The sequence below is a fragment of the Polyodon spathula genome, chromosome 52 (genome assembly GCF_017654505.1).
Source record: "Polyodon spathula isolate WHYD16114869_AA chromosome 52, ASM1765450v1, whole genome shotgun sequence".
Classification (NCBI taxonomy): Eukaryota; Metazoa; Chordata; class Actinopteri; order Acipenseriformes; family Polyodontidae; genus Polyodon; species Polyodon spathula.
In genome coordinates, this window is record NC_054585.1 from 1,546,542 (window position 1) to 1,570,966 (window position 24,425).

Here is a 24,425-nt window from a genome sequence, read left to right on the forward strand (position 1 = left end):
AATCAGCCAATAGAAGGTCTGCATTTTCTCCTCGCAGACCAATCATAAGGAGGCAGGACATAAACAGTTGAAGGTATTCCCTGCTTCAGCTGAAGGTCTTGAGTAAGTTTAACCAATGGGAATGTCAAAGATCTGCCCTGTTTTTGCAGCTGTCCAATCATTAGTGAGCAGAGAGGGGACATAAATATGCTAGGGAAGCAAAGAATAGCTGAATTTCGCACAATATTGCTTACTATGGAACATCAAAGTAATATTTCGAATAACTTTTTACAAATAAAAAAATGTCATCAGACAACGGCGTTGGTAAGGAATCAATTTTCAAGCAGAACTTTCTCAGAAAAAATTGGAGATTGTTTAAAAAAGGAACGATATACCACAAATACCCGAACCGACACAGGAAGGGGAGGGACATACTCGCCACTTCAAACATTTAAATTATCTGTGGCTTATCAGCAGCTGTCAATTAAAAAAATATATACTGCTGGAACTGTGTTTTGTTCAGTACAGTAAAGAGATATGGAACAGCACTGGCTACAGCATTGTAAGGATATCTAATGAAATCAACACAAAAACATGAGTATTCCCAAAGTCAATTACAAACCACTGTAACACTCAAAACCTTTGGATGAGCAGAAGTGCAGGGATACGAGACATCACAATGAGCAAGCAAGAACTGGCTTTCAGAGGGCACGATGAAGGCACCCATTCCTCAAATAGAGGTAGTTATGTGGAATTACTTTCTCTGATACTTTCTATGACAGCATGTTAAGCAATCACTTGTCAATAGCCACAGTATTCTCGGGTACCTCTAACAAGATTCAGAATGACTTGTTAAAATCTTCGGTGTCTCAGGTTTTGCTAGATGCAATAAAAAGGAGAAGCACAGGAAGCCAAGTACGTAGCTATAATGGGAAATGCAGGTATGTGAGTGACAGCGGCCTGAATGAACAGTTGTTCTGTGAAAATTTGTTACATTTACTAAAAAAGTAAAATAATAAAAATGCTTTTAAAACACCAAATTCCCACTTTTTTATTTTTTATTCTGTTAATTTAGACAGCTGCTATAAGATCATTACTTTTATTAAAAATGTGGATGGATTAATCTACCAATTAATCAACTATTGGCCTTAAATTAAGCGATCAAAAATTGTAATCAAATGACAGCCCTAATAAATATACTATCGGCTGAGCATTTTATAAATAATACAAAATAAATACGCCACCACCACCTTACAACCCTATGGAACCCCTTCCATAACACAGTCAATGTGAGGTACAGGGAAACCAAGTCTGTTATGCAGAATGGAGACTGTTCCTATCAACAAAGCACCTGCCCACTGATTATCTTTAGATCAGCCCATAGAATCTGTCAGTAGTGCCCAAGCAAAGGGCTTTAAAAATACAAATGAATGGTAATTAACCAATCCTCACCATTAAGCAGGAATCTGTGTTTGTAACAAAGCAAGAAGGGCCGGCAGACATGGCAATAGAAGGAGGCGTATGAATCTTAAGACCTTGCAGACCTAATGAACAACAGATACCAGATTCCAAATAACAGCAAGCTTTAATGAATTCATTTTTCCATTTAAAATCATCATAAGTTTATTTTATGTGCAGGGATATATACAATATCTTCCTAAATAGTATCTTAAAAAACAAAGTAAAAAAGGCAACATGTTGCAGTAAAGAGAGCAACCAGATCAGTGTCACTATCAGGTCACCTGTCTGAATTCCTTCACTGCAGAGCACAGTGATCCTCCAAGAATCCCACTCTCACTGCCTCCTTCCAACAGCAGAGTGTGTGGGGGATGGGGGGATTATTACATTTAAAGATCACAATATGGGTTGCTGTCCTTTAATCCTACAGTACTCTCAAACTCTACCTGTAATCCCCCTGCTTACTGGGTTGAATCATTTGTGTATGAACAAGAGAGGGGATGAAGAGCGAGGTGTTTCTTTGAAAAGCACCTGCTTTAATTTGACACAAAGGGGCAGAGATGCCTTGAAGTAACTAGTGAGCTCAGTCCTTAGTGCACACTGTCTGGCTGTCCTAGCCTCCATGCAGTGTAGAGATGAAAACCACGTTGTCCTGGTCTTCAAGCATGTAGTCCAGTTCGCCCTACAGTAGTAACAGAAAATATGGTTAATATGATGGATTTCTTGATTCTCATGAGCAATAATATGTTTGTAAATGCACTAGAATAAATGCCCTGGAAAAGGCGAGTCAGCAGTTGCTTGGTATGTTATCCAACAACCAAGAATATCCACAGGCAATACTTTAAAATCAGTTTACATCTTAATACTGCATAATGGAATGGACTAGTTTACTTTTATATCGATTTTGGCTGTCAGGGTGCAAGTCAGGGGTCAAGCTCTTCTAATGTTCTTCCAGATGATAGTCACAGCAGTGGAAACAGACTGATCTTTGCAAGGTGGAGGCATGTTCCACAGCATCAACAACATGCACAGAGCAGCTCTATCTGCAATATCAATTTGGATTTGCTTCACTTTCCTATTTTGTCTTGGCATCTGCGATGGATCTCAACAGAGTATATTACACACATGCAAAATAACTCAGACTCGCTTCCAGTAGTTACTGAATGCAAACGAAAGCACAAGACAGAGAAGGAGGTGTATAAAAACAATGTCTTTGACAGGGTAAACACAATTTGTGTAAAATTGCTAATTTCTGTGAGTTCCACTGGAGACAAATGTGAAGAAGCATGTGAAGAAGCTAACCTGCATGAAACTGCAGCGTGGGAAACAGCATGTAGCATGTGAAACAGAAAGAATATCACAAAGGGAAAGATGTGTTTGTACACGATTACTATAAAAAGCTTACACCCTGAAAAGACTTTTCAAAGAGTCAGGGATTACTATTAAATATTGAGGCACATAGTCAAAGCTTTCTGAGGAAACCAACACTGGACCTATGCTTGACTAGCATGTGCTATCAGATCACTAACATTCACAAAACAGTGCTTCCACACACCTTCAAAGCAGTAATGAAACAAAAAACAACATTTCTGTATGAGAATCAATCTCATATTTCAACTACTCACAGATTGACTGTAACAGGACTAAAGTCTTTCACCAACCAGGGCATCTGAAATGATAATTAAATGTGAACTGTGCAGTACTAGGGCAGGTAGACATGCACAAGTGATACTAACCATGAGCTCCCAGTCTGCATCATTGATCAGCACGAGAATGCCAGGTCTCCTGAAAAACACGAGCACGCTGTACATCAGCACCATCATCTCTCAATCCAATATCAAGGCACTGGGGATATTACATGGCACTGGTACACGCTTTATAGAAATAAAACAAAGCGATAATACTAATATAGTAAACATCAGCAATTCAAATGTACTAACAAAAGAAACCCAATATATTTCCGTCGAATTTCTATGCAATAAAGAACCCATCAAACCATGACACATGATGCTATTCAATAACAAGCACGGTGATACACTCTGTGTTGCATCAGCCTAGGTGTCCTTATTTGGACCAATACCTCTTTTGTCACAGAAGGCTAAACAATTAAAAAATGTTATAAACAGACCCCAAGGAATTATATCCTAGCGCAAAACTGCACACGACTGTGGGAAATCCTAGTTTGGCAAGCATTACCTTGCTTTTCTAACTTCACCTAATGCGATATTCCCTTCCCAGTGTGGTCGTTTAGCACAGGGTAATTCCTGCTAATAAGGGTCTAATGCTTACAGTAATTACATTGGGGAGGGAGAAAGGGGCTGGTCACATAACCGTTGAAATATTATCAGCACTACTAATTTAGAGCTGGCCTAGCTAAAGAGGCAGAGAACAAGAACAAAAAATTGGATGACGATATCAGCTAATGATTGGAGCTGGAGGAAGTCCCATTTGATCTCCTGCAGGCTGTAATTGTCTCCATTTTAAACGAGATGGCACACTTGACAGCGTTGTGTGTCTGTGTTGAATGCTGAAGCCATTTCGTCAGCCTTCACAGTGCATGTGGTCTTCTTTTCATCCCTTTCTGCATTTGAATCTTTTAAAACCTGACAAACGGCTTCATATTTTAGATTTCGTGCTGCCGAATGATATGGTTTGAGAGGGGCGTGCGGGGGGAGTCAGTCAGGTGGACAGTGGAATTCCTGCAGCGCAGTGCTCCGGGCTGCTGCCTCTGCTTCCCCTGCTTCTGAAAAGGGAATCCCCTCTGTGATCAGACACAATCCGGGCCTCTCAGGAAAACCACCACTTAATCAGACACAAAACTCACACACAAGGCAAACACGCACACAAAGACAAACAGCTCAAGAGTCTCTACAGAACACACACAAACACAGAGGATACTGTGGCAGGGCGGAAGGCTGCATGGGTAAATAGTGTGGGGGGTGTTTTTTTTTTGTTTGTATATTTTGTTTGAATCTTTTGGCCAAAAAACAAACAAACAAGCGTACACAAACACTGCTGCCTGGCTGGGCAATTTGCCTTCAATGAACAGATACAAACAAAATGCAGTTTCATAGAGTTACACTACCTAACTCCCTCCCCCCCAAAGTATTTCTCCTGCTTTTATACCATGTGGCTGAGACTTAATGATCAATCATTCAATCAAGACCCAGCCCCATTCTGCACATGTATTCAGCAGGGATGGAATTAACCCCCCCCCCCCACTGTTTACCCGTGAAGGCTTCCACCCTTCCAATGCAAAAGCAGGGGATTAAAACACAAACATTCACTTCGTATTATTATTTTAATCTAACAATAATTAGCAAACCCATGCTGAAATCATCAAGTATATGGGGGTTTCCAGTAAAATATTGTCAGTAATCCCCACTTGATTTTTGTTGATTTTTCCTGGACTATTAAACGTTTTTAAGATGTGATTAAACCTGTTAAACAAGAACATGTCTATCTGGGTCACAGAGAGATAAACAGGAAATGAGTGGGGCAGTTACGAGAAAGTACAACTATGTAAAAAAATAAAACAGAAACCCAATTCTCCACTCTTAAAAATGGAGTACATTGCCCAGCATTCCCGGTGTGATTTAATACATTTCCATTGCAGACTACCGCCATGACAGAAGTTTTATTTAGTTTAGACCATTTCCTTCTGCCTGCGCTGACAAGGAGAAGGAGAGAGTATGCTACTTCATGGGCTGTGATATATAAAGAGGAAAATAGACAAGCAGGTAAATGCTATGATGAATGGATAAGATAATCATGAACCTGAATGTGCACAGAATGCAACTTTCCAGAGTAAGCTATAGATGAAGGGGAGGTCTGTCTCTCAGCCTTGCATTTTACCAAGCAGAATGGGGCGATGGATTTCAATGTAAACCCCTTTTTTAATCATGGGGGTCTCCACACTGCATATTTTTTCTTTGTTTTGTTTTTTTTCTGCAGAGATAACAGAACCTATGGCATGTTTTTTTAAAGATGTGCTAAATAATGGACATTTGGCCACTTTTATCAACACACTCACTGACCATATTTTATGAAAGGCTTTTTTTTATCCCGTGCAGAATGTGCACTAGCGAAAAGCAAACTATATATAAAACACTTACACTGTGTCACCCTGGATAAACAGTTCTGGTCTTTCTTTCAGTAGGTTAGTTTTAATCCAAGCCAGTAGCTGCTTCACGTTCCCTAAAAAATACAAGTATTATTATAATTAACAAGAAAAACAACAGTACAGAAATTCTACTATTAACAAGACATGGCAGTAGACACATATCCCCCTTCCACATACTGCATACCAGTACCATCTAAGAAATGCAGCATCACCTCCATGACCTACACCCCAGTATATGAAACAGAAGGGTCCATTAAATTAACATACATCCCACAGCATTTTACACTTTTTAAAAGATGCAACCGTACCACTTTGAGTTTGCCCAATCTTGGTAACTTAGAAAGACAGTACTTGCACGGGAGAACACCTTGGATTACCAATACTGCAGGTACCTTACATTAGCCTTTTAAAGACATGCCACACTTGTGAGATTTGCCTGCATTGTTAAACAAACAAATGTTTATGCACACACAGGCTCAACTAAATCAGACGAGCGATTTCCAATACAATGCCTTTACTAGCTAAGCCAATGCATAATCTCATCAAAACTGGACAAATAGTTTCCAAGTATCAAGACCAGAACTGATCTTACAAATGGCCATGGTAAGTTTCATTAAAATTGGATGAGTGATTCTTATAATAGCGTGCTTCTGAGTGTGTTTGTGTGTTGTAAATAAGAAGTTATATTTAGAATTATTTGTACAGGAGATTGCAGTGCCTAACCTGTTGTATTAATCAATTTTGCAGCTCATGGAAAGTGCTGGACTAGCAGCAGTGGAGACTACAGTCCTCTCCATCAACAGGGCTGTGGTGGCAATGTGAGCGTCCCCACATCCCAGCAAACATTTTGAATGTTAACTGTATGTTTGTATTATACAGTCGAGAAGATGGAATACCTGTTATATTTGGTGCTATACAGAATACACAATCACCACCCCAAACCACCAGAAGAATACAAACACGAATCAGATGTTTTATTTGTTATGAGCAGTAATAAACTGCTACCATCATCGTAACATTTAATTGTGGCAGCTGATTATTTTCTGGCAGTTAGTTCTGCCATCTGCTTTGTATTTTACATGTATTACAGGTTTACTTGTTTTTTATATGTATGTGACAGGATGGCTTGGTGCGTGACATCAGACCAGACCAGGAAATACTCACGGCACAAGTACTGTGGGGTGAGATGCAAATGCACTCGTTTTTATTAAATTGAACACAAAACACTAAACACAAAACAAAAGGCAGCTTGAACAAAACAAACAGTAAACTGACAAATAAAACAAATATTTGCTGGAATGCAGCCAGCCGGATAACAATCGTTTTACCTTACTGTGCGATCTCTCTCTCTCTCTCTCGTTCCTCTTAACTCGGACAGCCAGCTGTTTATATTGATGCGGCTGTCCTCAAATTTGCAAACAATTAGCCAATTTGAAAAAAGCCACATTCCACACAAGTTTTTCTGACAGGGAAGGTTTTTAACTCCTTCCCTGCCAAACAAAATAACAATAATAATAAAACAAGTTATTCACTCAATACATTTAAATTAATAAATAAATAACAACAACAACACTACAAGTAAACATAGGGGCGGCTGTACCCTGAGACATGTATTATTTGGTTGCTTTTTTCGGGTGTTTTTTTAGATGCATTATTGGGTGCTTGTTTCGGTTCTTGTTTCTTCGCTTTCGTTTTTCACATGTTGCTGTTTGGTCTTCACTATACTTCAAGGTGTAATAGACACTAAACTAATTCTATAGATCTTACCTGCTCTGCATGTCCATTCACTTAGTAGGTCTCATTTAAACAGTTTGACAGAAATCCATGTAACAGCCATATACCCGAAAACAAGTTCTGCAGATAGAACTGTCTTCCAAAGGCTATTGCAGCAGGCATTCTAACCTCGTATAGTAACATATATTTTGTAAAATGAAAATCCAAAATTATGTTCTCTCTTAACCCTGCATGTGAGATCAACACAGCAAATGGAAGTGCCCACAAGATCAGATTTATGCAATTATTTAGAAACATAGGCTTAAAAAGATTTTATGTTCAAGGAGGTTGCTACCTTAGAAGTCTGTGTTCAAAATAACAGCCATACACAGCCAGCATATTTCAGGAAAGGGGGTCACATCGAACCTCAGGGAGCCGTAAAACTTGAATGCCATAGAAAACGATGAAACTACTGAAGTATGTGGTAACCAAAGCAGGACAATTCACGATACATTGGAATTGATAGTTCTGTGATTTTTCCTAAATACCACAACAACAAAGAATGAAATAAAGGAACAAAATGTACTCATCGATGCATTGCTTAATGCATGCACAATACAAATGTTCTACTTAAATTCATTGTGCCACCATCTTCTGGTCAAAATTCATTCAAAAATGTTTTGCAATACATTGATGTATGACAAATGACCATATATAATGTAATCAACTTCTTCCACGTACCAGGTAATGCCATCACCAGTGTAACGATTTTGTATGCATGCGCGAGTCTGCCAGTCTGCTGAGAGCTGACACTGGTTTTGCGAGTGCTTCTATGCATATATCACCTGACACTATATAGACACAACTTCTATACGTGTCTGTGTGCGAGTGTCAACCAGCACGCCATCTGAGCCAGAACTATACACAGCTTCTGTGTGTGTGCGTCAGCACTGTACACAGCCTTGCACTGGAAGACAAGAGTGAGGCTGTAACTGCGGCTGCTCCCCCACCCTGTGCCTGCCAGTTCCAGCCAGTTTGTTCCTCTGTACTGTGGACAGAGACGAGAATGGCAAGAGAGACAGAGAGAGAGAGAGAGAGAGAGAATATAGCAAGAGTATGAAAGAGAGAAAGTGTTGCGGCACACACCCTGTGCTGCCCTTCATACAATTGATTTCTGTTCTCATGTGTGTGTGCGTTTATGGTGCAGGCCGGGGGGTTGCAGAACATCTGGCTGTTTTCTGGCCTCTGCTGTCCAGAATTCGAAAAACTAAAACAAGAAGGGGGGGGTCCTGCTCCCTTTTGGAAAATGCAGATTCAGTTTTAATAGAAAATAAGTCCACACTGAACATTACCCTAACTCAGGCTGTAGCCAGTATTATGGGTGACTACCCTTTACATGTGTCCTTTAACACTGGTTTAGGCATACCTTCTACTGTCAAGCCGTTATTGTTTGTTACTGGTCATTATTTGATTTTTTTTTAAATACAGAATTGAAATCAGACCATAGTTCAATATAGTATGGATACTGCAAATATCTGAATCATTTCTGGTGCTATAGATTTACACAATGCTGTTTCATTACAATCTTTCTTTACCACCTAAAGGAACACAATCAGAACTGAAATAGGTGGTCCAACTTTCAATGTGATTAATAATATTGCTTATTAAAATCTTTGTCTATTTATTTATTTATTAAGGATACACTTATTTATTCAGGGATACCAATATATTAAGTGACTGAGTGGTTTGGTTTGATTAGGGTTACATGGGCAACAAATCCTTCCCCCAAAGAAAAGGAAATGCTACAGAGGTTTTATTTTAACTTACATTTTTGCCCAAGTGAATAATTTATGAACCCACCCTACACACAAGTATGTTATCTAGCCTTCCTATTCTTTACCACCACAGACGGCTTAAAAAACAGCCCATCAACACGACAATGATCAGGAGACGAGTGGAAATGCTACAAATGAAAAGGTGTTTCAAGTTACTTGGGATTTAAATAGTGAAGTGTTTTTTTTTTGTTTTTTGTTTTTTTTTAAAACAGCAAAAATGTGTTTGGGTTGTTTAAAGTTTAATTTTCCACAGGGAACATGTTATATATGGGAACAATGCAGAATCTCAACAGAAATACAAATGTATGTATGTCTATTTGAAAAATGTAAAATTCCACTTGACAGTGAAGCTGTAGGCCAACAACAGTAACCTTGGGCCTTGCGGTAAATTCATCTATATGTTCTGTCTTAAAAAACAAAACACTGAATGTGCTGAACTAAGATTTCTTATTGCAACCACTCAAGAAGATTATTTTCTTCTGTTAAGGAAACGATTAGGTGAGAGAATCTAATAGGCTATCAACAAAGAGGGCGAGGAACCCAGCTCAGCATCTATCTACTGCTCTGCTGAACAATCTGGTGAACGGACAGTGCAGCTGTAATCAAAAAACGAGCATGTTCACAATACGATTACCCTTGCTCCCCTGTAATGGGTAGAGGACGTGCCTGCCGCAGTTAATTATCAGGGCATGGTTCATGTCTTCTAGTCTAAATGTCAGTACGAATCTGCAATTTAAATTGCTTTATTACTTCGAATAATACATGACAAATGGGGACATAATTTGGTCATGTGTGCAGGCTTTCAAAAACTTATTATTGTATTATCTAACTAAAACTGGATTTCTCTTTACACTCCTGACAGATTAGACAACATACGCTACAGGTTGCACAGAGGTGGCATTTTTAGAGTACTGATTACGAAAACAATCTATAAACCCTAATTAGCACTTATCCGTGATAACACTAGGTAGTCCATGATTAGTGCATATAGTTTCAGTGAATTAAATGGGATATTATATATTATACATATTTATATAGGACAGTAAGCAAGAGTACGTATAATTTAATACTCTGAGTGGTTATCTAACATACACTGCAGTGTTGAGAGAGTTAATCATTACACTACAGTATAACTTTATATTCTGTTAATATAATGCAATACTTATGGCCCTGACAATGCAGCTTGGAGGAAGAGCTGAAATGTCCCGGAAGTTGTTCCTTGTAACACTGAAGACAGCATGAATAATCCCCCTGGTAATCCAGACAGTGCTAATTCTCCAGGGACCAAGGACATCATTTTCACTTAGAAATCTCTCTCTTTCTGGAGACAAGGAGAGCTGTTAACAAAGAACCCCGTGTTGCACTGCACCCAGAATACTGGATATTTAAAGAGACACAGAGGAGGGGCTTCGAAATGCGCTAGAAAACACAGAATTGCCCATCTGTTTATAAATATGAAGACTTTACGGATTGATATGCTTTGATTCCAAAACTGAAAGTGGTCAATTAGGACGGGAGGGGTGTGTGTGTTTAGAGAAAGTGGGAGTGCATTCTAGATCCGCTCATATTCCCTAGACGGGGCTTGTGCAGATTTTAAAAAGGAGCTTTGCATTTAAGACAGACCTAAACCAGGTTTTAAGGCCACCCTTTAAAAAATAAAAAAATAAAAAAATAAAATAGTGGTTATATTAAACAGTGTGCTTGTATGACGACAATGTTTTCTGTACTGATAAAGTTTGTTATTTTTTAATACAAATAATATGTATTAATATATGTATATATTAATAAAAGGATCCAGTTACAATACACAGTTAAACAGAAAGGAAAACCAGGCTGCTGCCTTAGCGCTGCTGGCTGAGAAGTTGTTCAAGTATTTTAGCTGGGACTTTTTAATGCATTGAAGTGTGTGCTTTACAACATGTCTGATTTTTTTTTTTTTTTTTTTTTTTTTTACAATCTATTATAGTCCCAAAACATTATTTCTAAGCATAGTGGTGGTACAATGTACTGTCAACATGGCTAATCCTCTATTAATAGAACATGTGAACTATTGAAAGTTTTTTGTGGTTAAGATGGAATCCTTTACAAGCAGATATTGTTTTTCAATAATAAAGAGTAAAATGCTGACGGCTAACACCAAGGTGAAACTTAGAGACAACACAGTTTAAAAAGAAATAAACCCTCCTAACCCTTTAACAGAGACTCCTCAATTAAGAAAACGTGATTTAACAATTTCTATGATACAGCGCTACAAGAGGCCGTTTCTTTCCTTCATTAATTTTTTAAAATATGATTGCATTCCCTATAGCTACAGTGTTTACAACAGCTTAGAATGAGTCTTACAGCACAGTTTCAAAGACTGAAGAGTATGCTGGGGCACACAAGGTTGTTTTACTATTAATATTATTGCTGGGTGTTTTCTTGAGATTGGGAAACTGATTCTTTTTTCTGGAAGGGCGGTGGAGGGGATACTGTCATTAATCATAAAGAGGTTTGGAATAAAGATCATGGCTTTCTCCTTGTTGATTATTCGTGCAGCCCCTCTCCATGTCTCCCCATCTGACCTGGATGCTGAGCGCCACACACCAATAGTCTGTCATTTGTCACTGACCATTCTGTCCACAAATCGGCCAAGGTCATACTCTCAGGCCGAGTCCCTCAATACCCCCTCCCACATTCCTCATAGCGGTCACCTATTGTGGCCAGGTTGCTGTGGAGACGTCATCACTACAGCAGAGGCAACCCTTTGTTCTGCACTCGGGTTTGGGATGGTGGGAGGGAGGGGGCAGGAGGTAAAATGTCAACTAATCCCTTTCACCCTCCCGTTCCCACCAGGTTACAAGGGTAGAGGTTACAAAGAATGGACTTCTAGCACATTGTGGATCTAAAAAAGCACTCATTCTATAACCTTCTGGTTAAGATGCTCTCTTTGTAGCAACTGGCTAAATATTTCAATATATTACTTTAGCTAAATACCTTTTACTATGAGACTTTTTTTGCCTTGCCTATTAGAATAGAAAACATGAAATAAATAAGCAAAAAGCAGAGGCCAACTAGCATTGTTTTACATTTTTAATCAATATGTAAAAGAAATACAAGATACCAAGTCATGCTGGTTGGGCAAAACACTGGTAATATTTTACATCTACACCAGCCAGATATAGTCACCCCTTGTAAATGTGTACAGTATTTTGCATTCAAAGTATTTGGGATTTATCCTTACCACAGCAACTACTACCATGACACAAGCATATACCCTTACTACAACATGAGGCAAAGTCCACTTCAGATCCCACTCTCTCAGTTCATAAAAAAATGACTTGTTTCTTAGTCATGTGAAAGGCCACGGTTATAGGCACTACCCATTAGTGTCTAAGATATGCACTGGGGATTGTTCATTAAAGTAGATATCTGGATGTGGAATTTTACATAAATTGTTTGCCCACATGCAGGACAGTCTTCAGATAAATGATTTGTCCACACCAGGGTTGGCTGATTTAAATCAAGTAGATTTAAATCAATGATTTAAACTGCAATTTAACAATCACTTGATTTTTTTTATTTTTTAAATCATTTATTTATTTATTTTTTTCTTGTACTACCTATTTTATATAGTTTCTCAAGGAAAATACATGAAGTATGTTTAAAAACCTTTCATTAAAACACAAACATCTTAAACCGGACTTCAAAATTTATAATAAGACCTAATTTTAAATTTAAATTAAGATTAACTTTAATATTGAATTAAGATTCTAGAGTCTCTTATATTATGTCTCCTGATAGGTGTTAATACAAAAACCAAATAGGTCTGCTACGCGATTCCTAGAAAGACCCTTTTAGTGTGGGTCATGTCATATCTAATATATATAAATAAATAAATAAATATATATATATATATATATATATATATATATATATATATATATATATATATATATATATATATATATATATATATATATATATATATATATATATATATATATATATATATATATATATACACACACACATACATACATACATATATATCTATACACACACTGCTTTGCTCCATCCTAACTACTGTGCTGGTCGGCACACCTTTTTTGACCACAAAGTTCTCTTCAGCAGCTGGCTTGTGCTTCTTCAGCCTGGCTGCATATGGCTGCTTCTCCGTCAGCCTCAACTGCAGGGTTTCCCTTTCCTTTATGCAAGCTTTAATCAGCCTCAGGTGCTTATTTCCTGCAGTCCCGTGGCATTCTGGGAAATGCAGTCCTTGTTTTCTCCCTGACTACTTTTTTCCTCTTCCTCCCCCTACTCTGCCACACACACATTTTTATTATATTTATATTTATATACACACACACACACACACACTGCTGTGCAAAAGTCTTACACAGGTTGCATTTTTATACTGTGATACACTATGAGCATCAACAATTTACTCAAAGCCTCCACTAGTGTTTTCTACTATTATAACAACCTTGCCTTGCACAAAGAAGGAAAAACATTGAGTGAAATAGCTTGCATCTCTCGATTTTCAAGGTGTGGTATCTGAAGCACAATCAGACAAGTGCAGAGAAACATCATCTGTAATTGACAAACCCAGGACTGGAAGACCAATGAAGCTGACTAACAAGGATGACCAATACTTGAGGATAATATCCTTAAGGAATAGAAAGAAGACAACCGTTGAATTGACAACAGAACTGGCAAAAGGCACAGGTGTCGTTGTCCATCAACATGAACAGTATAAAGGTCACTCTTAAAAAGTAGAACTTAAAGGATGTGTTGCAGTAAGAATACCTCTGTTAAGAAAGGGGAACAAGACTAAAAGGCTAACATATGCACAAGAACACAGAAATTGGACTATGGAACAACGGTCAAAGGTGCGCTGGACTGTTGATGGATAGACAAAGACACGTATGCCTTCTGTCAGTTCTGTTAATTCAATGCTTGTCTTTAATTCAACAATGATGAATGATGTAATAATAATAATGGCAGTGATGAAACTCCAGAAAGTCTTTTTAGAAGGCAAAATAAATTATAGATCACATTTAGAGGATGCCACAAGGATACCTAATTTGTTTAATTTATGTATTCATTTAAGACTGAGTAATTTGGTTTGGTATGTAACTATTCACAAACCACCATTTGCTTTTCGACTTTCAGGGCTTTATTAATTCATGATTTACACAACATAAGTTACCAAACTTTTAACATCAGACTCACACTGTCTGGAGTTCAAAGACACATTATTGAATTAAATCCTACAAAAAAGATCAGAAGGGCTGCCAGACTTATTTCTTTTGTACTCTAGTTCATCTAGACTTGCAAGAAGGCTAAGCTTTACAAATAACGCATACCGACTTTACTCTTGTACGTTAAAGTGAGAAACAATGATTAGAAATGTATGCTTATTTCTTATTAGCATTAGCAACATTCAGTTATTTTTGTTGTTTTTTACTTTAATGCAGCTTATTCTCTAAATACAACGCTTCATTTCCTGTGCTGTAATGTTAGGTACCAGGAGTCAGCAGTTTACTTTGAACCTAGCAAGCAAAGAACCAAAATATCTGCAGCACATCAGAGGGGCCGCACAGGTCCACTAACACAGCAGTAAATACCAAATCACAGCTATCACTGTAATTAAAGAAAACCACCATAACCTATAACGTGGAGGACAGAATTTTCAATTAAACAGAGGTGGCGTTTGTGATGTCAGGAACATCCATTATATATATAGGCAAGTAAACAATAATACATCTTTTTTATTTAGGTGTGTCCAATTATTATTTTCCCTTGATTTTCTCCCAATTTGGAATGCCCAATCGTTTCTTCCCACATGGCTCAGGAGACCCAAAGATTCAGTAGGTGTCCTCCCATGATAAAAGCCAGCTTCCTTTTTAACCCAGGAACACGAGAGCGGATGTCAACGAGCTACCGACTTCTGGAGGACAAAGGCCAGCCCTGCAGGAGTTCACTGGGCGCCTGGCCAGCAGGGTTTGCTGTAGCGAGATGAGGAGAAACAGTCCCTGTCGGCTTTGGTTCCTTAACCCATGGAAGCGCCACTGCCAATGCAACTCTCCGTTCAGAGTCTCAGCGAAGACCCTCCTACTTCACACAGCCAGGAAGCAAACCTGCGCTGCATCACTCTGTTTTAATCAACTTGCTGGGAAATATGTTTGCAAAGGATTTTTTGCATCATACAGAAAATTGAGAATTCATAAAACCTCTCTGTATCCACTTAAATGTACTTTGTTTTTTCTCCAGGGCCTAAACATGCCTTCACACTACCTATAGAATAAAGGAAATGTAACAAGAAGAAATCGCTGGGAGGATTTTTTTGAGTCTTTGCTGGTGGAATAGGGGGGTCACAGTTCTTAGCTTGCCCTTGCAACAGTCCGAAATGATTGCTCACAAAAAGGATTTAATTCTTTGACACAATTGTCCCTGCAGCACCCCCAGCCCTACCTTTCCTCTGACCCCAGAGCTGCGTATAAAAGGCGCATCAGCAGTATCAGTGACTCCATTTACAAGTGAATACCCGGCCATAATGGAGCAGTTAGGAAAAGAATGGGGAGGCAGACGGGGGCTCACAGATGTTGGGAGGGAGTTGCAGCCTATTGTTTAATTGGCTGGAAATGGAGGGTGGGGGGGCTCAGCTTCTTTTTAACTACGATTTGCGACGGAGTTCTGAGATCGTCAAACAGTGGCTGTGTTGGGCTGTCACCGAAAGGAACAGCTGGCGCTGAGGAGCGTGTGAAAAGCATCTTAATGAGGTTAAAGAAGCAGAGGGAGGGAGGTTTGGAGTTTTTTTGTGTTATTTTCCTTGTATTGCATTACAGCACTCCCTTCCCTTTTCACTGCTGTATATAGAAATCCAGAAGTGAATCTTTCAAAGGGACACTCACCCTCCTTTCACACACCTACTTTAGCCTGAATTTACACAGGGAGACAATCAGAGCCTTTTTATTTTTGGTTCTGTATTTATAGATGCCAATTACGAGATAAGAATTTGTTCTAGATTACCTAAACAACTGGGATCAATAACAGGTATTTTTAAAACTATACCTAGCCTATTTAGGTAAAATAAAAATAAATAAATAAAATAAAAAAAGTTACACCTTAAAATCACTTTAGATTTAGAATGTATTGAAAAAGCTGCTTTTGTTCTGGTATTATAGGGCTGAATTTCAATAAGATGATTGTTTTACTGATTACTTTGGTAAAAGTATATAAAAAAAAAAAAAGATTAATTGTAATTAAACCTTTTGTACAATTGCATACACACTTAGTGGTGATTCCAGTGTTTTTTGACCAAGTAAAATCACTCAAATAAAACAGATCAAATGTATGTATCACTGGAGCAATTTGTCTACACAGAGGATCCATATTAATACAATTTTTATCATTAACAATTGAAGATCCATATTAATACAATTGAAAACAAAAAATTAACAAAGATACCTTATTATAATCAAATAAAGAGAGTTTAAGAGAGCAGGTTGATGAGCACATGTGTGTAAGCTGTGTGCAACATGCTGGCCAATGTGACTGGCTTCCTGAAAGCCTGTGTTTCATTTCACAGATGGTGTGGATCAGCTGAGGAACGCTTGGGATCACGGAAGGGTGATGCAAACTCCACAGCTAGAATAAACCTGAACACAGGAGGGTGATGCAAATTCCCAGGCTAGAATAAACCTGAACACAGGAGGGTGATGCAAACTCCCAGGCTAAAATAAACCTGAACACAGGAGGGTGATGCAAACTCCCAGGCTAGAATAAACCTGAGCTCAGGAGGGTGATGCAAACTCCCAGGCTAGAATAAACCTGAACTCAGGAGGGTGATGCAAAGGCTAGAATAAACACACAGGACCAGGAAATCAAACTCCATTACTTTATTTAGGCTTTCAGAACAAACCTCTTTGCCCCTTGCTTTGCAGCAGTCAGTTTAACAGGCTGCCATGTCAACTAAAGGTAAAGGGTTGGGTCAGAGAAAACTGGCTCACTATAGGCTATTTGGCCATGGCAGCTAGTTTCACAGATCTCGAGCAGCACTCATATTTTACTATATTAGCTAAGGTAACATTAGGTAACGTATGCTAGAGTCTGGTGCTTCCCAATGTTAGGTTGCTTAGTAGTATACAGAATCTGGCAGAAAACAAAAAATGGAAGGTGCTGCAGAATACTTTGGATGACTGTTGACAAACTAAACAGAAACAACATTGCCATTTATATTGTCAGTTGTTAGCATACCCAGGTTTTGCAAGATCTTTACCAGCTGTGACCTTTTTAAAACACCTTTTCAATCTGTGTAGTAATCAAAAGCCATACAGAGGATAATGTCTCTATTCGGACTGGAAAGAAGCCTTCATTTGTTAGTGAATGCTAAGTCTCTCCACACTGGTCAATATATCGTACTAGCTACCTATATTCTGTGTTTGGGTTATTGTGCACATTGATTGACACTTTACACAGTCAATGCTGCAGTCCCCTTGCAGGCGTAATCTTTCCCTACCAGTCAATATCCACAACCAACTTCCTTGAAGGAATCCAAGGCAGTTATCATTGAGGTTCAGTCACCTATGCAATCCATCTTATGCAAGTTTGATGGCCACTATAGACCGGTGCAGTTGCAAGCTGGGATACACATGCACCAACTAGTCAGCACACACTATGATGCCATTGTTTGTTACAAACACAAATACATCTTTCTCTCCATTTTATATTCAGATAATGAACTTACTTTTGTTGCTAAATAGCTCCCAATAAATTGTCTGCACCCTGTGCACTCCACTCGGCTGAGAATGGAATACTTACAGGGCTCAGACTGGCTTGGCAACTTCACATGGTAGTCCTTAACACCTCCAAACAGCAGTTCAGCTCCACCTCTGCAAGAGAAAGCATCAATTACATCACTACTAAAATTGGTAATGTCTTCACATTTCTATGCATCAAAGCATTAGAGAATGCAGAAGACAGCTTATGCCATCATGGATCACTTTTATAAAGCACTGCAATATGTAAATGTAATGCAGTCCTATATAACTATTTACACACTAATGCTTCACAAACAGGTCACCCCACATCTGATGTTCCTTGGGGGGTCTACCATCCATGCACTGACCAAACCAAATCTCTTGAGATCAAAGAAGATCTGATTCCAAGGTGGCATGGATTATAAAACACTCAATGGTTCTATATATAGTACTACTGAAAGAACCATATACAATTCTTTGATAGACGTTTTGACTAGAAGACTTTCTCAAGGTCTTTGTTGTATGGTTGTAGACTAAAATGATTACATCATGGCAAAGCACTGTGTATCCAACGTGTTGGGCCCATCCCATCTTCTCCCAAAGCTGTCCCTGACCTTTGGTGACAGTGATGCACAATGAATGCCTGGGTTCCACTTAACCCAACAGATCTCCATGACTGCTGGATTTCCACTGAACCCTCCCAGCTTGTGTGTGTCCATTTATCCCACATCAACATGCATTGGTCTGCATTTAGAGGTGACCTGGGGTCAGGGGCTGAGATCAATCCCCCTTTGCCAGCTATGCAATAATCTCCATTGAGGCACAAACGTGGGAGAGGAGGATGCTGGGATTAAGAGGAATAAAGAGCAAATAAAGACTGCATCGTAACTGCAGCCCGCAGCGAAAGCCCAATCCCTGGATTTCCATTAATGAACATGTTGAACGGTCGCTGCAGTAAAATCCTCTATGTGCGATTGCTTTACTGTGACATGGCTCATTCTAGCCAGGGTGGCTGGACCAACCACACAGTAAAGTGAATGGCTGTCTGAACAGCTTAGAAGTAATGGATCATTTTGTCATGCAAAACATAATCAAACCCTGGTATAATTATAGATGTAGGTATATAATGAAACAAACTTGTTTTGCTCTACAGTATATACCAACTATAATCAGTAACTTGTATACACAACAAATTTTACAAAATAGATATTGTTAAACAGAGAATCCATTGTGGGTTTAGGGGTTTGTTTTAACTATGCAAGGCTTCGTCAGAAATAGAATTTAAAATTAAACTGAAAAACAACAAAAACAATCTAATTTAATCAGTTAAACATTCTCATTGCCATACCCATAGTTTGGGTGTCGCAACTATACCTGAAGTCTTTAATATTTACCTTCCTGAAGTTTTTGTAACATTGCTATACATTATAGAATGTGTTTTTTCAAGCGAGAACATACTGTTGTAGGCCTATCCAATTCAATGGCTACAGGGTGTCTATTGAGAACCCCCATCGCCCCACAGATGCACATTAAGCCACAGCATGCAGCTGTTTGCTAAACTATCAATTATTAACACTCATAAGCTGTAAATTTAAACTGCTTACTATTAGTTACTGGAGAAATGTGGCTTCTAGAATGAACGAGTTGAAAGAACAAAGGGACAGCATAATCATTAAGAAAACATCCTGTTTCTATAACAAAAGACAACAGCATGCCATTGGTGCCTTCATCACAGGAGGTATGGGAGTCTGCTATGGATTTAGCCATGGCAGGGGTGAGGCTTAACTTCCTAAAGGGGTTAGAGCAAGTAAAATAGACATCAATTTAACCTGTTGTGCACTTTAATGTGCTATATTTGTAGCTCTCATGTCCAGTTTTAATAGGAACACAGGCTTTAGCAATCATGCATTTTTATTTAAAAACAGAATGTGTATCTCCTATAACCATAATAAGACAGCACAGTTTGTATGCTTTGTTTTAGGTAGCAGTGCACTTCCTAGGTCATTTTGCTCAGACAGTATAATTGTCCTCATCCCTTCAACGCCTTCTTTCCTGTCATTAACCAACCGGCTGGTTCCCCTAATAACTAACACACCTTGATCCAGAGCACACTGAAGGTGAAATGACCCGAGATGTGAAACAGTAACACACTACAAAAAGTAAGCCATGCAAACTGGGAGCTTCCTAGCATGGTGGAAACTAGAACTTACTCAAATGGAAATACTGAAATACATGTTAGCTAAAACAGGTGCTTCTGTCTTATTTGACACAAAAGAGCTACATGGAATCGCATGACGGGCAAGACATAGAATTATTTCATAAGACTTACTTGACTCTTCAGTCATAAGCTTTTGAAATTAAATTTTATTAAAATAAATTAAAACAGGACCATAAACATGAGAATTACTGATGTGAAATTGACTTTTTTTTTTTTTTTAAAATCATTTCAAAAATGGTTCACCTGGATATCTTCAAGGGATCAACTATCTATTTATAAGTCAGTCCTGGGTATGAAAGTCCCTGGTACTACTGGTATAAATGCCTTCTTGCCCTTTCATGGACTCATTTAAAATTCAATATCCAAATAATTTTAATACTGTATTTAAAGAAGGGATTAGGCTAACACTTAAATGATCACTTTAAATCCATCAAGGGATAGACCCTAGTAATAGTCCAATAAACAATAGAGAATACACAAGGACAGTTCCTCCCCGTTTTGCAGAATCTCTTCAAAGGGGGGGGGGGGGATGGACCTCCCTCAATCTTCTTTAACCCTACTTTTCTGTAACAAAGCCTTGTAAAATAACAGGTTTGCCCTTTAACTGCAGGGGGTGGGGGTTTAATAGAACATGCTGAGGAATCCTAAAGATCCCTCCCCGCACACTTAAGCTGCTGTCGTTTGCTGTGATGTACTGGGTTTAATTAGTAAAAGTGAAAGCTCTCTCTCAGGCAGCATGGATTTCTAAAGAATGCTAAAGTTTTGGAATAGCAATCAGGACAATCCTGGCTTTCACTTGTGTGCACAACAAGCACTCCTCAGATTAGCGCGGCTAGTGGTATTACTAGCAGTAGTCCTAGTATTACAGTCATTCCAGCTCAAGTGCTCCACGTTCGGGGTAGGTGTTTCCTCCATTTGTGGTTGATGGTATATACCTAGCTTACATGTGCACTGTGCATGGGCAGGCGTCGTGTGCATACAAAACAGAAGCTGTATGCCCAATTTGATGGACTATTTATTTGATACAAGGGGTCGAGTAACCCTTGTCGTGGAAGTATTAGTCGTCTTAGTAGTACAGTATGTGTACTCTGAGTTTACTTCAGAATCTTTTGATCAGATTAGAATTTCACCACTGTGATCCCAAGGGAATTGCATAACGTTTAGAACTTGAAAATAATAATATTCAGATTCTAAAAGAACACAAACTTGCCCTACTCCCAAACATTTAGTTATAAATTCTGATCAACCTAGGCTCTCATTTACCCAAATAACCCTCATGGGACAGTATTTAATGCTGATAATGCATTTGATTAACTTCTGGGTGGCAGGACAGTATAAACCACCTTCTGTGATAGTGAAGGGTGTGGTATTACTGTCCCTAGAGCAAAAAACTATATAGCAACATTATAAGGCCATGAAAACATCACAACTTCTCCCTGAATTTGTTTAGTTAAAACAACACTCAGTTATGTTTCATGGACCACTGTATAACAGAGATATAATGTGGTGTTGTGTCATGGTTGGACATACACTAACATATGTAGCACACACTTTTGTGTAAACACAGTGTCACTCACATTCTGATCTGGTGTGCATGTGTGATCCCTGATTTCACACAGTAAAGGTGACAAGTCAGATTCAGTTACATAGTAGTGAATTAAGCAGGTTTAGTCCACTTGATTAGACTAATTTAGTACACCTGACCTCCATATCCTGATTGCAGTGTACCAGAAGTTAATCATCACAGGTAGATCAGCTGCTAAATCACATTAAACAAGATCCCGATTACAGCAGCGTACCAAATCAGATCGGTGATGATCCTGTTCAAGTGGATTAAATTCAGTACTGTGAAGGTTAGACTAACTCGGTACGCTTGCTCTTCCCAAGCATTTTCCCTCTGAAATGACTACACGTGAAAACTTTATTGTGTACATTTCTTCTGTCCGTCACGTTCGGCAGAAAATAAAGTCTTGCACAATATTTTTTTTTTTTTTACTTAAAAATGTCTGATGTAACAAAAATGTGTTTCTTTTTGTACAGGGGTCCTTTATATAGGCCCTATGTATGGGACACTGATTGCCTCATATCGGATTTGTAAAGAAGGATTTATACAGCTATGGACAAATGCTCTGCATCACCTAGAATTTATATTAAATAAATAAATAAATAAATATGAACATAATTTAGACATTTCATTTATCATGTAATCGAAGAAATTACATCACAAAAGTCTACCGGAATACATAATTAACAGTAGTACAGTGTTTCATGTTTGATTTCTAAATGTCACATTTTTCAATTTGTCAGTTCTTTGTTAAGTATATTAAACTTCAAAACGGTATCTAATTTAATATATTAATGTAACATTATTCAGCAGGTTTTTTTCGACTTTATGAAGCAACGTGTGTTAATTCTACAGGGCGATTCAAAACTGTTGGGCGAGGCTGTAGGCGAGTCTTCATATCGGTCGAACACTAACTTGTTCCGATCAGTTAAATCAATTACCGGGATCATCTGTTTGGTGCGCTGCAATCAGGTTTTTCTAGTCTGTATTTCAGTCCAATTGATCATATGGACTGAATCACTGGCACAGTGGACTCTCAATATTTACCTTTAAAAGTATGACGGTGTTAATTATATACAGTTATTTTAACGTCTTCAGAGTCGCTACAGATTAAATGAATTGAAGAAAATGTCCCCTTTCTCCATCTGGAAGCCCTAGACACATACTTATTTGTAACGCAAACGTAGCAATGTTGTTCCAGAATCCATGTATTTTCTTTCCATATATATTTCAATTATTTTAAAACTGTACTAATCAATTCGATTTTTGTTTCCTTGTTTTAAAGAGAGACCACTAAGAACTCTCTCCTGAACCAGAACCAAAACGTGATGTAGAATTCAATTTGATATCGGCTGTAAGGATACTTTCTTATTTTATATCAACAGATTTCATTAACTTGCATCTCGAAAGTCCTATTCGCTGTCAGCAAGCATCCGCGAGTTCCCTGAAAACATCTCTATAGCGGTAACTACACGTGCAACAAAACAACAAACTATAGTTTCCTGTCGAGTTTTCTAAGGAAACGAAGACATCATTAATCAAAAGGGATCTTTTTGTGAAAAAAATATTTGCTCACCCGAACTCCAGGTGCAAGTCTATGGGCGCAGCCATGTTTGTTCGGTATCCAGGCGACTTCCTCACACACCAACATTGGAAACGAGGCTCCCCTTCCGTCTCCTGACAAGATGTCATTCCTCTGCGCAGAGGCTCGGGTGTTTAAATTTAAAGCGCCAGTGTCCCACAATGGAATGTAATTTTAAAACAGGTATGACTCACCCCTCTCTTGGTATGAACGTCAGACTAAAATCGTCCACCCTATTACGGTGTTCTGTGTATTCCTTCTAGAAGGAAGTTGCCTTGTTGACAGACCACTTTGTTTACATTCCCTATAATTGTGTTAGCTGTAGGGACACTTACCTTAAACCTGACGTTATACCCCTCTGTTATATTCCTGTTAGCACTTGCTGGAGCAAGAGCATATACAACTTCTGTTATAACTCACAATTAGAATAATTCATAAATAAGGGATTTCAAAATGGTATTTTTGTATAATGATAACATTTTAAGGTGACCATATGGCTCTGTGTTCACAGAAACATCTTGGGATAGATCAGGCCTTTCAACTCACAACCCAATGCATGCTGGTAAGTGTAGTCCTGCTTCTCTTAAAGGCAGGAATGACATCTGAGACAGGTGCAACGTTGTCAGTTGGTGTTGTTTGGTACTTCTTGAAAAAAGGCAGCGGCACCATAATTAAAAATGTTCTAAATACCTTTTAGTTTATGGAAAACTACCTCCCCTCTCCTTCAACATTCCTCTCTTTCCTCTCCCTCTGTCACTATCCTTCAACCCCCTCCTTCCTTTCTCCCCCCGTCTTTTTCAAATGCATTCCTCTCCCTCTCTCCTAGCCCGGCGTGAGTGTTTTCTTGAGCGCTTTTTGAATTGCAAATCTCTGGCCTTCTGTCGGGATGGAGCATACAGCGCCTCTGCCCTTTGCAGGCGTCCATTCATGTGGTAATAGGGTGTCAAGGCAAGATCAGTGAGCGTCCGACCCCGGGGGCACTGCCCGGGTTAAACTCAATGAAAATAAAGGATTAGCCGGGCCCCCAAAGCCACGGCCGACAGAATGGCACGCAGGAAGCCCCCCTACCCGATGGAGCCACTTGCTCGTCGTCGGAGAATTGTGTTTAAATTAAAAGTGCAGTTAAACGGTAGCAATAATAGAAGGTGCGAGGGGGATGGTAACAGAGTTTAGGAGTTTAGAGTTCACACAGCAGCCAGCTTTTACAAG

At 38.8% G+C, this 24,425-nt stretch overlaps 1 protein-coding gene across 2 annotated transcripts; it reads right to left on the reverse strand.

Moving 5' to 3' along the window:
- Positions 1-1,031: 1,031 nt before the first annotated feature.
- Positions 1,032-23,476, reverse strand: LOC121307043 (ubiquitin-related modifier 1-like). Of its 2 annotated transcripts, XM_041239120.1 has the most exons (5): positions 23,211-23,307; positions 17,914-17,984; positions 5,553-5,634; positions 3,174-3,222; positions 1,032-2,119 (listed from the first exon to the last, which is right to left on the reverse strand). In XM_041239120.1, exons 1-5 carry the CDS (start codon positions 23,243-23,245, stop codon positions 2,051-2,053), a joined length of 306 nt encoding a protein of 101 aa, XP_041095054.1. In that variant the 5' UTR covers positions 23,246-23,307; the 3' UTR covers positions 1,032-2,050. The 2 variants fall into 2 exon arrangements, with proteins under 2 accessions (XP_041095054.1, XP_041095055.1); XM_041239121.1 differs by lacking the exons at positions 1,032-2,119; positions 3,174-3,222 and having other exon boundaries at positions 5,552-5,634; positions 17,840-17,984; positions 23,211-23,476.
- Between the last annotated feature and the right edge of the window lie 949 nt (positions 23,477-24,425).